We start from the raw sequence: 17340 nt of genomic DNA on the forward strand, positions 1-17340 counted from the left end.
ATAAGATTGATGGTTGATGATGAAGAGAGGCCTAGGAGAACAGCGGGCCGGTGGCCTCTCAGAGGCATCGGCGCTCGGCTGTCCTGTGGCCCCTTCGGACTCAGCTCGCTCCCCACCCGGCCACCCACCTGCCCCTCTCGGCCCCCTCATCCCCACGGCCCGGAAATCGTCTTTGCCGCCTCTCTCCTGTCCCCTCGCTCATCATCGGCCTCAATTCCCTCTCCAGCTCTGAGGATTCGGCTCTCCCTCCCCAGTCCTGAAGCCCCGGGCATTTCGTGGCCCGGCCCCCCAAGCAGGGCCCACCAGGGCAGCCTCCCACCCCCGTCGCCCTCTCCCACGTGGTGGGCACCAGCGGCCGGCCGCTCCCTGCCTCAGACCCTACGACTGGCTCCCGACGGCCCCTCGACGTCCAAAGGGATTCCTGGTGGGCCCCGCCGACCCTCCTCACGAGTCCCCAGCCCCAGCCACGGGGAGAGCACCTCCGCCGCCCGAGTCCCCCCTCACCACCCCACTTCTCCCCCCGACAACAGTCGGCTTGGAGCCACCTAGGAGCGGCCCTGCCGAGTCCCGTCGACCTTCCCAGGGCGCGTTCCGGCCCCACGATCCCACGCTTCTCTCGGTGGTGTCGCTCGGATTTATAGTGGGCGTCCGGCATGGGGCCGGGGGCAGGCCCTGCCCCTGGGCCGCGACCCCGTAAGCGAGGCTGATCATCGTCATCGTCATCAATCGTATTTATTGAGCGCTTACTGTGTGCAGAGCACTGTATTAAGCGCTTGGGAAGTACAAGTTGGCAACATATAGAGACAGTCCCTACCCAACAGTGGGCTCACAGTCTAAAAGGGGGAGACAGAGAACAAAATCGAACATACTAACAAAATAAAATAAATAGAATAGATATGTACAAGCAAAATAAATAGAATAATAAATATGTACAAACATATATACATATATACAGGTGCTGTGGGGAAGAGAAAGAGGTAAGATGGTGGGGATGGAGAACTGTGCCTGACACATAATAAGCCCTTAACGTATACCATCAAAAAAAACAAAAAACCACATTGCCCCCGACACGGCGGTGGGGTGGGGTGGGGGACGAAGCACAGCCTTTTCCCGTGACAAACGTCCTCTTTGCTCACAATGGCGGCATTCAAGGAAGCCAAATGCAGCTTTACCGCCTCGTTTGGAGAAGGCCACACTGAGAAATTTGGGGCAAATTGATGCTCCAGCTCCATGGAAAACGCCCCACAGGCAACCTCAAGTATCCAGTCGGACGGGAGGGGTGGAGGGGGAGAACAGCGTGATTTAGGCCGGATAGGAGCATCACTAGGACGCTTCCTAATAATAAGTATAATGGTGGTATTAGTTAAGCTCTTACTACGTGCTAAGCACCGGGGCAGTTACAAGATAATCAGGTCCCCTGGGGCTCACAGTCGAAGTAGGAGGGAGAGCGGGTACTGAGAATGCCCGTTTTGCAAATGAGGGAACTGAGGCGCAGAGGGGAGTGAAGTGACTTGCCCAAGCTCCCACTAGGTCACGCTGCTTCTAAGTGTGCTTCTCCCAAACACGGCTTCTCCCTAGCACTGTGCACAGTGTTCTGCACACAGTCAGCGCTCAAAAAATCCCAACGACTGACGGACTGAAGCCGGGGAGAGTCAACTGTCCCCAAAGGGTTGGGTCCCAAAGCCAAGTCCACTGGGCGAAGTACCCAGCTGCACCACTTGGTGGCGCCAGTTGCATCATCATCATCATCATCATCATCATCATCATAATGATGGCATTTATTAAGCGCTTACTATGTGCAAAGCACTGTTCTAAGCGCTGGGGAGGTTACATGGCCATCAGGTTGTCCTACAGGGAGCTCACAGTCTTAATCCCCATTTTACAGATGAGGTAACTGAGACACAGAGAAGTTAAGTGACTTGCCCGAAGTCACACAGCTGACAATTGGCAGAGCCGGAATTTGAACCCATGACCTCTGACTCCAAATCAATCAATCAATCAATCGTATTTATTGAGCGCTTACTGTGTGCAGAGCACTGTACTAAGCGCTTGGGAAGTACATGTTGGCAACATATAGAGACAGTCCCTACTCCAAAGCCCGTGCTCTTTCCACGGAACCACGCTGCTTCTCTGCATCGGCGCTCTGCCCCGTCAACAGGTTGTGGCAGGCCTTTTTTTTTTCTTTTGGTAATTAAACGATACCTCTTAAGCACTTATTTTCTGCCGAGCACTGTTCTAAATCCTGAGGTACAGACAACCTAATCAGGTTGGACACAGTCCCTGTCCCACCTGGGGCTCAAACTCTTATTCCCCATTTTACAGATGAGGGAACTGAGGCACAGACAGGCTAAGTGACTTGCCCAAGGTCACACAGCAGACAATAATAATAATGATGATGGTATTTGTTCAGCGCTTACTATGTGCAAAGCACTGTTCTATGTGCTGGGGGTGGGTTACAAGGTGATCAGGTTGTCCCATGGGGGGGCTCACAGTTTTAATCCCCATTTTACAGATGAGGGAACTGAGGCACAGAGAAGTTAAGTGACTTGCCCAAAGTCACACAGCTGACAATTGCCGGAGCTGGGATTTGAACCCATGACCTCTGACTCCAAAGCCCGTGCTCTTTCCACTGAGCCACGCTGCTTCTCAAGTGGCAAGTGGCGGAGCTGAATTAGAACCCCGGTCCTGACTCCCAGCTTGTTCCATTGGGCCAGGCTGCTTCCCTAAGATCTTCAGGGGGTGAAGGGAGTTGGGGGTGGGGTGGGGAATCAATCAATCAATCAATCGTATTTATTGAGCGCTTACTGTGTGCAGAGCACTGTACTAAGCGCTTGGGAAGTCCAAGTCGGCAACATATAGAGACGGTCCCTACCCAACAGCGGGCTCACAGTCTAGAAGGGGGAGACAGATGACAAAACAAAACATATTAACAAAATAAAATAAATAGAATAAATATCTACAAGTAAAATAGAGCAATAAATACGTACAAACATATATACATACAAACAGATGCTGTGGGGAGGGGAAGGAGGTAAGGCCGGGGGGATGGGGAGGAGGGGGAGAGGAAGGAGGGGGCTCAGTCTGGGAAGGCCTCCTGGAGGAGGTGAGAAGACAGTAGTTAGCAGGAAAAGCAGCTAGGACCACCCTCAGGGAAGGGTGCCCCCCAGGCCAGTGGAACAGAAACTGTGAGCCCCGTCTTCCCCAATGCTTAGAACAATGCTTGATGCCTAGAAAACGTTCAATACACACCAGGAAAAAAAAAAACCAGAAAAATTAAAAAAAGGGCCACCTCTTTGGGCCTGATGGATTGAGTGCAAAAGGCCAACGCTGATATTCTGGATCGCTCTCATTGGTCGTCCACCGGCCCCACGCCCCCCGCCCCTCCCCGGCTCAAACCCTCCGCAAGAACTGACCGTCGGAGGCGAGGGAGGCCCCGCACGGCACCGCTTGCTCCCTTCCCTGGGCCCCGACGCTCCTCTGGCACCGACTGACCCCTGCACCGCTACGGTCCGCCCCAACCCCCCCCCTCCCCACCCTAGCTCTGCCCCTATGCCAGGGAGGAGCGGGTCAGGGCTGCTTACTCCATACTTCAATCTACTGAGTGAAGGAGGAGACCAGACAGCGGGCTGGCCCCATCCCCGAGCCCCGGAGGCGGGCGCGGTTTGGGTCGACTTCCTTCACCCGGGACCCGGAGGGGGCTGCTGTCCGAGGCAGGAGGGCTACGGCAGGGTGGAGATTCGCCTGGAGGCTGGGGCTGGGGGGTTGGGTGGGGGGGAACGGGACGAGCAGAAGCTCCCCGCTAAAGTCCGAGGGCCAGCTCTCCACGCAGCGGAGACAGAGACGTCTTCAAGAAGCCCTCCGTGGTTCAGAAGGAACTTGACCCACTTCCCTGCCGATGGACGAGGCTCTCCCGCCCTTGAGATTCGCCCCGAGCCTCCGGGTGACCCCCGTGGCCCGCTCCTCCAGGCTCAGGCTCGGCGCTACCACTGCCCCACCCTCCAACGGCCTTTCTCTCCCGCCCCCACCCTACAATGCAACCCGAGGACGAGGGCTAGAGGACCAACGGGGTCCAGTTCCAGGACCCCCACATCGCCCCATCTCCGCTGCACCGTGGAGGGTTGGGGAGTCCAAGTTGGGGTGCACGTGTCCGCAGCCCCCCTCGGCCCGCCGAGGCCCACCCCGGACTTCAGCGGGCAAAAGAGGTGGCGGGAGTTGGCGGCTCCCTACCTGGGTGGCAGGGGGTGGGGCTGGACGGCGGGGGGGGACCTACCGTCTTCATCCACGGTGAGGTCCACCACTTCGGCCGCGCTCTGCCGCAGCGGCTGGATGACCGTGGAGACCCGGCTGCGGCTGCGGGGCTCCTGCGGCCGGGCGGGATGAGAGGCAGCGCTCTGGCCCCAGGGGGATCTCGAGTGGCCGAGGTTGGAACGAGACCTGGAAGAGAAGGCGGAAGGTGAGAACGCCGACCACCACCACGGCAACAGCCGCCACAATCAGGGAAGGAAGAACTTCCGGTCAAAAGCCCCGGCCCATGTTCCGGCCTCCGACCGAGTGGCCGGTTAATTCTGAACCCAAGTCCCCGAATCCCAGCCTTCCCCCCCGAGCGTATCGGGAAGGTCCGTAATCTCGATCCTGTTCCTGGAAAGAAGCGGTCTGCCTCAAGTTCCCGCCGGTACCCAGCGGCGGGGCGGAAGAGAAATTCTGGAACGACAGTCCTCCTTCGACAGTCCTGGCTGCCTGCTCCAAGCCTCGGCGGTGCGTACCCCGAGCCTCCAGCTAAAACTCGAACCGCCTGGCCAAACCCCGGACTGGACGCGGCTGATCCTTGTCCATAATCTAACTGGGAGGAATACATGGCCCCCGACGGGTTGGAAAACGGGGAGTCCCAGGGGTTTCGGCTCCAGATGTTCAGAAGACAAACAACAATGACCCCGTCCGGGGAGAGAGCCGCATCCGCCCACCCCGCGCTTCACCACAAGCTACGGTCGAAGGGCGAAACCCTTCTCTTTCTTCAAACTAGACTTTCATTACATTCTTCTGGACCAGGCGTGTCCGGTCATTTCATGGAGAAGCAGTGAGGCCTAGTGGTCTGCCACAGGTCCGCTGCGTGACCATGGGCAAGTCGCTTCATTTCTCGGCCTAAATTACCTCATTTATACAATGGTGGTTAAGACTGTGAGCCCCACGAGGGACGTGGACCTTGTGCAACCTGATTAGCGTGTATCTATACCTCAGTGCTCAGCACAGTGCCTGGCACGTTGTAAGTGCTTAATGCACACCATAAGAAAAAAAAGCCTGGTTGGGAACTTCGACCAAATCATTTGTCGCATCGACCCTGGGACGGAACAGGGAGAGGTTGTAAACATATACATCCGCTCGGGATGAGGCGTAATGTAGGATTCCCCAATTCCCAAACAGGGCCTTGGGGTCCACCACCTCTTGCTCTTAATAAATACCGTCGGGACTTTTCTTTGCCTACATATCCGTCTGTGTGCTGGTCGTGATGTTTCAAAGCCGAGAACGCAGAAGCCAAAATGAACTCTAGCACCAGATTGGCAGTCTGAGCGACTGTGACGCTTCTTTTTTAATTTTATTTTTTATGTTATTTGTTAATCCCTTATTACGTGCCAGGCACTGTACTATGTGGTGGGGTAGAGGATTGTGGTATTTGTTAATCATTTACTATGACTGTAATAGGCACTGAAATAAGGGTTGGGGTGGATACAAGAAAATCGGGTTGGACACAGTCCATGGCCCACGTGGGGCTCACAGCCTTAACCCCCATTTTACAGATGAGGTAACTGAGGCACAGAGCAGACAAGTGGCGGAACCAGGATTAGAACCCAGGTCCTTCTGACTTCCTGGCTCTATCTACTAAATCACGCTGCTTGTTTTTATTAATGTCCGTCTTCCCCTGTAGAATGTAACCTCGTTGTGGGCAGGTAACATGCCTACCAACTCTGTTGTACTGTACTCTCCCAAGTGCTTATTAATCACGACAATAACTGTAGTACTTGTTAAGCACTTTCCATTTGCCAAGCACTGTACTAAGCACTGTGGTAGATTAGGCTCACTGTCTAGTAGGGAGGAGAGCAGGTACTGAATCCCCATTCTGCAGATGAGGGAACTGAGGCACAGAAAAGTTAAGTGACCTGCCCAAAGTCACACAGCGGATAAGTGGTGGAGCCGGGATTAGAACCCTGGTCCTCTGATTTCCAGGCTCTCTCAGGCAGTCAGTCAATCGTATTTATCATCATCATCATCATCAATCGTATTTATCGAGCCCTTACTGTGTGCAGAGCGCTGTCCTAAGTGCTTGGGAGAGTACAAATACAGCAATGCGAGAGCCAGACTCCCTGCTCACAATGAGCTTACAGTCTAAAGGACTGTACTCTCCCCTAGGCCAGGCTTGCTTCTCCACGGTGAGCACACGGGAAGCGCTCGGTAAATACCGACCGTTGGATCTGGAGTCACCGTACCCCCGGCTGTGCGAACTGGGGCCCCCGGCCCGACTCACCCCAGGCCCCCAACGGTGGCTCCCTAAAGCCAGTGCCCTTCTCCGTCCTCTCCGGCGCCAACCCCCGCCCCCTCTCCACCCCCACGCTCACAAAGGAAGAGTCAGAGGCGTCTACGTGGAGGCTCGCCGGAAACCGGAGTCATTTTCTAGATTCCAAACTCCGGGCAGAACAGGGGCACGTCCCATCCTAGCAGGCCGGCCGCCGCGGGACGGGGCAGCGCATCCCACGCAGCTGGTCGGAGGATCCCAGCTGGCTTTTCCTCTGACCTAGGGTCCTCGGCCGAAATCAACCGCAGCCTTTGCCGGCAGCCTGGGGGCCGACTCGGCAGGGGGGCTGGTCACTGGGGGAGAGCGGAGCAGGCGGCGAGTGCCCGGGGGGTGCCGGGGACTAGCAGTGTGACATCACATTCCAGGCTTCCATTATGCAAGAGGCCGGCTGGGGAGAGCTTGGGGCTGGAGGTGAAACCGACGCCATCTCACCGCCACCATCCCCTGCCTTCGGCGGGTCCGCGGTCGCCTCGTCCTCCTGGTTGGCCCCAGCTCTCCCATCCGCTGACCGCAATGACCCGGGGGCTGCCTCTTCCGCAGCCAGGCCCTCCCACAGTGGGAAGCCGCGGGAGAACGAAAAAAGCTCTCATCATCATCCCCGGCTCGCCCCATCCGACGGCCCCGTCTCCGGCCGGCTGTACACCCACCGCCCTGGGTTGGTCTTTGCCCATCCCGGGCCGGCCGCCCCAAAGGAAATGGAGCCGGCTCCCTGAGGTGCCGCTGGCCCTGCTTTTTGTGTGATTCTGTGATGGGCTTCCGGGACTGAACTCGAAATCAGATCCAGATCCCACTAATCGACGACTCCAATCACGAGCGGGCGAGAGCCCTGGGGATAAAGGAGGAGGCTGAAGTGGAGGCCCATCCATCACCCCGCCTGCGGGGACGGTTGCATGCCATCGACCCGCGGCCAACGGACTAAGACACACTCGGCTCCGCGGGAGCCCAGGGACCTCCTCCCAGCCGCGGTGAAGGGCGCCGAAGTGTCCAGGTGTGAACGGATGGTGCCTGCCCTGGGGCTGAAGGCTACAACTGCCAGTCTCCCTTGGGGTTCTGCAAGAGGCGGCCCCCGGCTTCCTCCCCATCTCGTCATCCTTCCCATCTCCTGCCTCCCCGGGTCTCGATTTCTGCTCCAGGTGCGTCATGCGGATGAGTGACCCTAACTTCCCAACCCAAAACAGGGGCTGCCCCGACAGCCTCCGGGCCTCCAATCTCTCCCCACTCGACCATCTCCCGTCCGCCAAGTGGCTGGGGCTCCGTAATTCCATCCGCCCGCCCCGGCCCCTGCTCGTCTCCCAGATGCTCCTGTGCCAGATCATGCCGCTCCCCATCTGTGGAACACTGTACACTGGGCCTCCTCCCGGAAGCCTTCCCTGACTAACTCCACCCAACTTGGACCAAGTGAGCCTCATTCTGATTCCGGACCCCGGAGGTGGTCGGGCACGTGGGCACCTCCCTGCCACGACAGAATGCTCCTTCAGGGTGGGAACCACGTCTTCTTGCTTTGTCAAGTGCTGCTCTAAGCTCTGGGGTAGATATTCCTTCATTCATTCATTCGCTCCCATCGCACTGGGCACAGGGCACTGTACTAAGCGCTTGGGAAAGTACACTACAACAATGGGCTCAGCCTAGAGGAGGGGAGACAGGCATCAATACAAGGGTAATCAAATTGGACACAGTCCCTGTCCCACGTGGGACTCGCAGTCTTGATCTCCATTTTACAGATGAGGTGGCTGAGGCCCAGAGAAGTGAAGAGACCTGCCCAAGGTCACACAGCAGAAAAGCGGCAGAGCTAGGATTAGAACCCAGGCCACGCTGCTTCTCCTGAACGAAAGGATGAGTGACTTTTGTGCGCCTAACTACCTGGGGCCCTTTGGAATCCGTCGGCCGACATCCTCCGTTAGTGAAGCGTGCGCTCGCCTCACGTGGCTCAGTGGAAAGAGCCCGGGCTTTGGAGTCCGAGGTCACGGGTTCGAATCCCGGCTCCACCAACTGTCAGCTGTGTGACTTTGGGCAAGTCACTTCACTTCTCTGGGCCTCAGTTACCTCATCTGGAAAATGGGGGTTAAGACTGTGAGCCCCATGTGGGACAATCTGATCACCTTGTAACCTCCCCAGCGCTTAGAACAGTGCTTTGCACATAGTAAGCCCTTAATAAAATGCCATTATTACTGGTCCGAGGTCCTTAGGGAGGCCCGCCTCATCCGGGAGCTCGGCAGCGGGTCTTCATCATCATCATCAATCGTATTTATTGAGCGCTTACTGTGTGCAGAGCGCTGTACTAAGCGCTTGGGAAGTACAAGTTGGCAACATATAGAGACAGTCTCCCTCCCTCGTCACCGTACCGGGAGTGAAAACCGTGTCCTGGGCAGAGCCGCGGAAACCCCGCTCCCCTGGAGCGTCTCCCTCACGGGGCAAAGGGTCTTGTCTCCCAAGCGGATCCCCAGATTGGAATCTGGCCTCCCTCCCAGGGAGGGGGGAGGCCACATGACACCCCCCTGCCCCCACTGCTCTTCAGCCCGGAGACGTGGCTCCTCCCATGGCAATCGGTTTGTCATGCCTTGGGATGAATCCGTCTCAATCTATCTAGTTAGAAGCAGCGTGGCTCAGTGGAAAGAGCCCGGGCTTTGGAGTCAAGAGGTCATGGGTTCAAATCCCGGATCCGCCAGTTGTCAGCTGTGAGACTTGGGGCAAGTCACTTCACTTCTCTGTGCCTCAGTTACCTCATCTGAAATATGGGGATGAAGACTGTGAGCCCCCCGTGGGACAACCTGGTCACCTTGTAACCACCCCAGTGCTTAGAACAGATGTTCATTCATTCATTCATTCAATCGTATTTATTGAGCGCTTACTGTGTGCAGAGCACTGTACTAAGCGCTTGGGAAGTACAAGTTGGCATTCATTCATTCAATCGCATTTATTGAGCGCTTACTGTGTGCAGAGCACTGGACTAAGCACTTGGGAAGCTGCCGACTTGTACTTCCCAAGCGCTTAGTACAGTGCTCTGCACACAGTAAGCGCTCAATAAATACAATTGAATGAATCAATAAGTGAGTGCCAACTTGTACATCCCAAGCGCTTGGTACAGTGCTCTGCACACAGTAAGCGCTCAATAAATACGATTGAATGAATGAGTGCTTTGCACTTAGTAGGCACTTAATAAATGCCATCATTAAAGCCCAGGATGATGCTCTCCTCTCCTCATTTTGTCAGGCGCCTGCAGGGTTTGAGAGGAGGCGTGGTCCCATGACTATGGGGAATTTTTTTTTAAAAATTGGCTTTTCTGGGGAGACATTCCTCCCTTCCCAGCCCCACAGCACTTACATTCATATCTGTAATTAATTTATTTATATTAATTGCCTGTCTCCCCCTCTAGACTGTGAACTCTTTGAGGGCAGGGAATGTATCTGTTCTATTGTTACACTGTAATTTCCCAAGCGCTTAGTACAATTCTCTGGTCAAGAGTCACTCAATAAATACGACTGACTGACAAACCTATGGGCATGCCAACTTTCTAAAACTAGGTCCCAGACTGCTTTAAAAGCTCATCTGCCACCCTGGGGAATAATAATAATAATGATGGCATTTATTAAGCGCTTACTATGTGCAGAGCACTGTTCTAAGCGCTGGGGAGGTTACAAGGTGATCAGGTTGTCCCACATGGGGCTCACGGTCTCAATCCCCATTTTACAGGTGAGGTAACTGAGGCCCAGAGAAGTTAAGTGATTTGCCCGAAGTCGCACAGCTGACAAGTGGCAGAGCTGGGATTTGAACCCATGACCCCTGACTCCAAAGCCCGGGCTCTTCCCACTGAGCCACGCTACTTCTCTGGGGGCACGTGGAGAATCATCTGGGAATCTCTCTTGTCCCACCTGAAAGGCAGGCAGACAGACAGCGATTGCCTCTGAGCAAGCCAGGATGGCTCCGATCTCATCGGGACGTTCCAAAGGGACGGGACTTTCAATGTGCTGCCCACCGCTGACATGGGAGACTGATTTTCAGCCAACGCAGCGCGGTGTGGCCTGGGGTCAAATACCCTAGCGGACCTTCGGTTTAACCGGCCCACCCGGAGAGAGTCTCCTTTGCTCCAAAGTAATTCCTCAGTGGACTCGACCCCCTGCAGTCTGCTGTGATGGGAGGGGATCGGGGCTTCAGGGCCCTCTCTGCTCAGGAGAGAGAGCTGGGATTCCTCAGTTGGTTGAACAAAGGAGATTTAATTAACAACGATAACAATAATTGTATTTGTGACTACTGCATCAGCCTTCTCTCTGATCTCCCATCCTCGTGTCTCTCTCCACTTCAATCCATACTTCATGCTGCTGCCCGGATTATCTTTGTCCAGAAACGCTCTGGACATATCACTCCCCTCCTCAAAAACCTCCAATGGCTACCGATCAATCTGCGCATCAGGCAGAAACTCCTCACCCTGGGCTTCCAGGCTGTCCATCCCCTCGCCCCCTCCTACCTCACCTCCCTTCTCTCCTTCTACTGCCCAGCCCGCACCCTCCGCTCCTCCGCCACTAATCTCCTCACCGTACCTCGTTCTCACCTGTCCCGCCATCGACCCCCGGCCCACGTCATCCCCCGGGCCTGGAATGCCCTCCCTCTGCCCATCCACCAAGCTAGCTCTCTTCCTCCCTTCAAGGCCCTACTGAGAGATCACCTCCTCCAGGAGGCCTTCCCAGACTAAGCCCCTTCCTTCCTCTCCCCCTCCCCATCCCCCCCATCTTACCTCCTTCCCTTCCCCGCAGCACCTGTATATATGTATATATGCTTGTACATATTTATTACTCTATTTACTTATTTTACTTGCACTTATCTATTCTATTTATTTTATTTTGTTAGTATGTTTGGTTTTGTCTATTACTCTATTTATTTATTTTACTTGTACTTATCTATTCTATTTATTTTATTTTGTTAGTATGTTTGGTTTTGTCCTCTGTCTCCCCCTTTTAGACTGTGAGCCCACTGCTGCGTAGGGACTGTCTCTAGATGTTGCCAACTTGTACTTCCCAAGCGCTTAGTACAGTGCTCCGCACACAGTAAGCGCTCAATAAATACGATTGATGATGATGAATACTCTGTGTCAAGCACAGCACTACGTGCTGGGGTAGATACGAGATACTACTGAAAGCTCAGTCTTCCCAAACTGAGCCCCACCTTTTCCTCTTCTCCTCCTCCCCATTGCCCCTACACCTTCCCTCTCTCTACCCCCGCTCCCCGCCCTACAGCATTTATGTGTATATATGTACATATTAATTATTTTATCATTCTATTTATTAATGATGCATATTTATCTATAATTCTATTTATTTATATTGATGCTATTAATGCCTGCCTACTTGTTTTGTTTTGTTGCCTATCTCCCCACTTCAAGGCTGTTTGCCCACTGTTGGGTAGGGACGTATTTATTACTCTATTTATTTTCCTTCTATTTATTTTATTTTGATAATATGTTTTGTTTTGTTCTCTGTCTCCCCCTTCTACACTGTGAGCCCACTGTTGGGTAGGGACTGTCTCTATGTGTTGCCAACTTGGACTTCCCAAGCGCTTAGTACAGTGCTCCGCACACAGTAAGCGCTCAATAAATATGACTGATTGATTGATTCTGTTGCCCAATTGTACTTTCCAAGTGCTTAGTACAGTGCTCTGCACACAGTAAGCGCTCAATAAATACAACTGAATGAATGAATGAATGAATACTAGATCATCAGGCCCCTCGTGGGGCTACCAGTCTAAGTAGGAGAAACAGCAGGTATTGACTGAATCTCCACATGTGAGGCCACTGCAGATGAGGGTACTGAGGCACAGAGAAATAAAGCGACTTGCCCAAGGTCACAGACCAGGCAGGTGGCAGACCCGGGATTAGAACCCAGGTCCTCTGAACTGGGTTATTTATTTATATTACTGTCTGTTTCCCCATCTAGACTGTAAGCTAGTTGTGGGCAAGGAATGTGTCTGTTTACTATTCTATCACTCTACCAAGTGCTTAGTACAGTGCTCTGCACAAAATAAACGCTCAGTAAATATGACAATGACTGAATGAGCTTTGATTCCCAAGCCCGGGCTCTTGCCATTGAACCACGCAGCTTTCCAACTGCAGATCAGGCCGGGAGCCCCAGAAGGGGCAGGGACTCTGCCAATCTGGGCAACTTGGATTTATTCCAACTCCAGTACAGAGTGAGTGCTTGGAAGAGTGATTATTAATGGTAATTCCGTGTTTCCTGCCAAGTCCGTCCGGGGTGGTGGATTCCAAGGGGTGCGCTCAAACCCAGGAGCAGAAAGCACATCCGTGGTCATCTGCTGAGCCTCTCTAGAAGGGCCAGTTATTGGGAATTGTTGCTAAATATCCTCCCATTTTACCGTTTTTCTTCCTACATGATTCGTGTCATAAAACTCCCCACCACAGACCGCCGAGCCAGGATTTCAACCGGATAAACATCAATGCTTTCGGGGGTGGGGCGGAGCATCCCAACATGGCCAAAATCAGCCCCTTCCTCTCCGTCCAAACTGCTACCGCATTTATGCAAGCACTTCTCCTACCCCGCCTTGATTATTGATTGTATGGCCAAAATCAGCCCCTTCCTCTTTGTCCAAACTGCTACCGCATTTATGCAAGCACTTCTCCTACCCCGCCTTGACTACTGATTGTATCAGCCTCCTTGCTGTCCTCCCTGCCTCCTCTCTCCCCATTCCAGTCCATACTTCCTTCTGCTGACCAAACCATTTTCCTTCAAAAATGTTCAGAACATGTTTCCCCACCCCTCAAGAAACTCCAGTGGTTTCCCATCTACCTGGGCATCAAACAAAAACTCCCCATCACTGGTTTTAAAGCACTTAACCACCTTGCCCACTCCTACCTCACCTCGTTATCCTCCTACTATGACGCAGCCCTTGTGTATATATGAACATATTTATAATTCTATTTATTTTATTAATGACGTGTATTTATAATTCTATTTATTTATATTGATGCTACTGATGCCTGTCTACTTGTTTTGTTTTGTTGTTTGACTCCCCACTTCTAGACTGTTTGCCCGTTGTTGGGTAGGGACTGCCTCTATTTGTTGCCCATTTGTACTTTCCAAGCGCTTAGTACAGTGCTTCGCACACAGTAAGTGCTCTATAAATACAACTGAATGAAAAAATAAATGAACCCAGCCCACTCACCGCGTTCTCCCCACAGCACATACGCATATATCTGTAATTTATTTATCTAGATTAATGTCTGTCTCCCCCACCCAGAATGTAAGCTCACCGTGGGCGGGAATGGGTCTGATTGTTGCTATACTGTAATAATAATAATAATGATAGCATTTATTAAGTGCTTACTATGTGCAAAGCACTGTTCTAAGCGCTGGGGAGGTTAACAAGGTGATCAGGTTGTCCCACGGGGGGCTCACAGTCTTCATCCCCATTTTACAGATGAGGTAACTGAGGCCCAGAGAAGCGAAGTGACTTGTCTCAAGTCACACAGCTGATAAGTGGTGGAGCGGGGATTTGAACCCATGACCTCTGACTCCAAAGCCCAGGCTCTTTCCACTGAGCCACGCTGCTTCTACTGTACTCACCCAAGCGCTTAGTATAGAGATTTACACACAGTAAGCACTCAATACATACAACTGAATAAATGAATTCCAGCTGGGAAAGGGCACTGAATTGAATCGAAGCGCACCCTGCATATTTTTCTCCCCAAAGGGACAGACAGAAGAAGCCCCTGAGTGCCCACGGGACTCAATCCATCAATCAATTGTATTTATTGAGCGCTTACTGTGTGCAGAGCACTGTACTAAGCGCTTGGGAAGTACAAGTTGGCAACGTATAGAGACGGTCCCTACCCAACAGTGGGCTCCCCAGAGGGGGTCCTCCATCCCCACGCCCGAGTCGGCGCCGCCGCTCACCGGTAGCTCTCGCCGACCGTCACGATCTCCACCTCACTGTCCGTTGAGGTAACGTTGATTTCTTCGTTGGCAGTGACTTGGGGGGTGGAGGACGCTTCGATCACCACGACATCTTCGTCTATGCTTCCTGCGGACAGAATGGACGCGGTCCGTGAAGGCCTGTGCCTCTTCCGGGTTGGGCCAACGCGCGGGGACCGGCTACCGTCGGTTAGTGTCCGAGGGACTGCGGGGGTGGGGGGGGGAGTGAGTCCGTTGGCCGGTCACCCTGACACATGGAAGTTCCAACTGAAACCGGGTGCCCGGTTTCCAACTTCCGAGGCCGTTCGGTACGTCGCAAAAGTTCCCAGACAACTACCAGGCTGCTGGGGGACTGGGATGGGCAGGGACTAGGGCGGAGTGGGGGGGGAAGGAGAGGGGACGGAAGCATGGAGGGGAGGGAGAAAGCGATGACCAGACCACAGACAGAGAGAGGCAGCGGGGCCTAGTGGATACAGCACGTGCCTAAAAGTCAGAAGGACCTCACATGTCTGCTGTGTGACCTTGGGCAAGTCACTTAACTTCTCTGAGCCTCAGTTCCCTCATCTGTAAAACGGGGATTAAGACCGCGAACCCCACGTGGGACAACCTGATCACCTTGTATCCCCCCGGCGCTTAGAACAGTGCTTTGCACATAGTAAGCGCTTAACAAATGCCATCGTTATTATTATTCTAATCCTGGCTGTGTGACCTTGGGCAACTCATTGCACTTCTCTGGGCCTCAGTTCCATTATCCGTAAAATAAGGATTAAGACCGTGAGCCCTACGTGGGACGGGGTCTGCGTCCAACCTGATTAGCCTGCATCATAATAATAATAATAATAATTAGAGCAATAACAACAACTGTGGTATTTGTTAAGCGTTACTAACTGCCAGGCACCGTACTGAGCACTGGGGTAGATAAAAGGTAGCTGGGTTTGACATGCAGCGTCCCTACACTTGTATCTATCCCAGTGCTTAGTATTGTACCTGGCACATAGTAAACGCTTAATTAATACCAAAGGGGGGGGGAAGAAAAATCGCAGCCCCTCTTCACCTACCTTGCCACCCTAAATTGCCGTTCGAGAAACCTGAGTCCCAGGAGTCACCCTGGGAGTCGAGTTTACCCCGGGGAAGAAGAGGGGTGAGGGTTTGGGGGATGATAACGCCTAAAGTGGGAAGGATTAGGAGGATTTAAGGATTAGGCAGGACTCGGAATTGTTTGGGTTGACTATTCTGGTCAATGATATCCAGCACGGTCCAAGATGTGGGGGATGTGGAAGGGGTTCGGATAAATAAGCAAAAGAGACTGACACCAGACTGGATGACTTTTGCTCGGAATACTTGTCAAGTCTCCATGTCCACCCAGATTGTAACCTAAACTCTTTGTGGGCCGGGAATGTGTCTACCACTTGCCTAATTATTGAGCTCTTACTATGTGCAGAGCACTGTACTAAGCGCTTGGGAGAGAATTAGCAGACATGTTCCCTTCCCAAGAGCAGTACAGTGGTCTGAGAAGCAGCGTGGCTCAGTGGAAAAGAGCCCGGGCTTTGGAGTCAGGGGTCATGGGTTCAAATCCCGGCTCCGCCACTTAGCTGTGTGACTTTGGGCTAGTCACTTAACTTCTCTGGGCCTCAGTGACCGCATCTGTAAAATGGGGATTAAGACTGTGAGCCCCCTGTGGGACAACCTTATCACCTTGTAACCTCCCCAGTGCTTAGAACAGTGCTTTGCACTTAGTCAGCACTTAATAAATGCCATCATTATTATTATTACTATTATTATTATTATATGGGGCTCTTGGGTCATTCTTGGCCACACGAGGCAGCCGGAATGACCGGGCCCTCACCTGGCTGGGTCAGGGTCAGAGAGGACCGAACCCTGATTAGCTTGCATCTCCCCTAGTGCTTACTACAGTGCTTGGCACATTGTAAATGCTTAACAAAGCCACAATTATCAAGTGCTCAGTCCAGGGCCCTGCACACAGTAAGCGCTCAATAATAATAATAATAATAATGGCATTTGTTAAGCGCTTACTATGTGCAAGGCACTGTTCTAAACGCTGGGTTGGATACAAGGTGATCAGATTATTCCACGTGGGGCTCACGGTCTTCATCCCCATTTTACAGACGAGGTAACTGAGGCACAGAGAAGTGAAGCTTTTTTACTCTATTTATTGATTGATTTATTTTATTTGTACATATTTATTCTATTTATTTTATTTTGTTAGTATGTTTGGTTTTGTTCTCTGTCTCCCCCTTTTCGACTGTGAGCCCACTGTTGGGTAGGGACTGTCTCTATATGTTGCCAATTTGTACTTCCCAAGCGCTTAGTACAGTGCTCTGCACATAGTAAGCGCTCAATAAATACGATTGATGATGATGATGAAGTGACTTGCCCAAAGTCACACAGCTGAATATTGGCGGAGCCGGGGTTTGAACCCATGACCTCTGACTCCAAAGCCCGTGCTCTTTCCACTGAGCCATGCTGATAAATACCATTATTTGAGTGATCCATGGGCCTGACCAAGCCCATGCTCTTTCCACTGAGCCATGCTGATAAATACCATTATTTGAGTGATCGATGGGCCGGACTGACGCCCCAAACCAGGAGCCCGGCCCACAAGGAAGCAGAAGCCCCCTGGTTTTCTGACTGGCTGCCGTGGCCGCAGAGCCACTATTGAGAGCGTGAAAGCGGACGGCACCGACCCCGGGGCCGGTGTCAGGGAGAGGCAGCCTGGCCTGCTGCAGTCCCCCTCTCGACTGTAAGCTCCTTGTAGGCAGCGAATGTGTCGGTGGCACTGTACTCTCCCAAGTGCTTAGTACAGTGCCCTGCACACGGGGAGCGCTCAGAATGACTGAT

General features: G+C 53.0%; 1 protein-coding gene across 2 annotated transcripts in view; it reads right to left on the reverse strand.

Annotated features, from left to right (window-relative positions):
* The window catches only part of RNF111 (ring finger protein 111), a 115233-nt gene that overhangs the window by 19848 nt on the left and 78045 nt on the right, over nucleotides 1–17340 (reverse strand). For both annotated transcript variants that reach the window (XM_038750507.1, XM_038750506.1), the window contains exons 3-4: nucleotides 14464–14590; nucleotides 4271–4434 (exon numbers count right to left, since the gene is read on the reverse strand). In XM_038750507.1, coding sequence (XP_038606435.1) covers nucleotides 4271–4434; nucleotides 14464–14590 — 291 coding nt within the window. The remainder of the gene's footprint in view (nucleotides 1–4270; nucleotides 4435–14463; nucleotides 14591–17340) is intronic.

The sequence above is a fragment of the Tachyglossus aculeatus genome, chromosome 8 (assembly GCF_015852505.1).
Source record: "Tachyglossus aculeatus isolate mTacAcu1 chromosome 8, mTacAcu1.pri, whole genome shotgun sequence".
In the NCBI taxonomy this organism is placed as follows: Eukaryota; Metazoa; Chordata; class Mammalia; order Monotremata; family Tachyglossidae; genus Tachyglossus; species Tachyglossus aculeatus.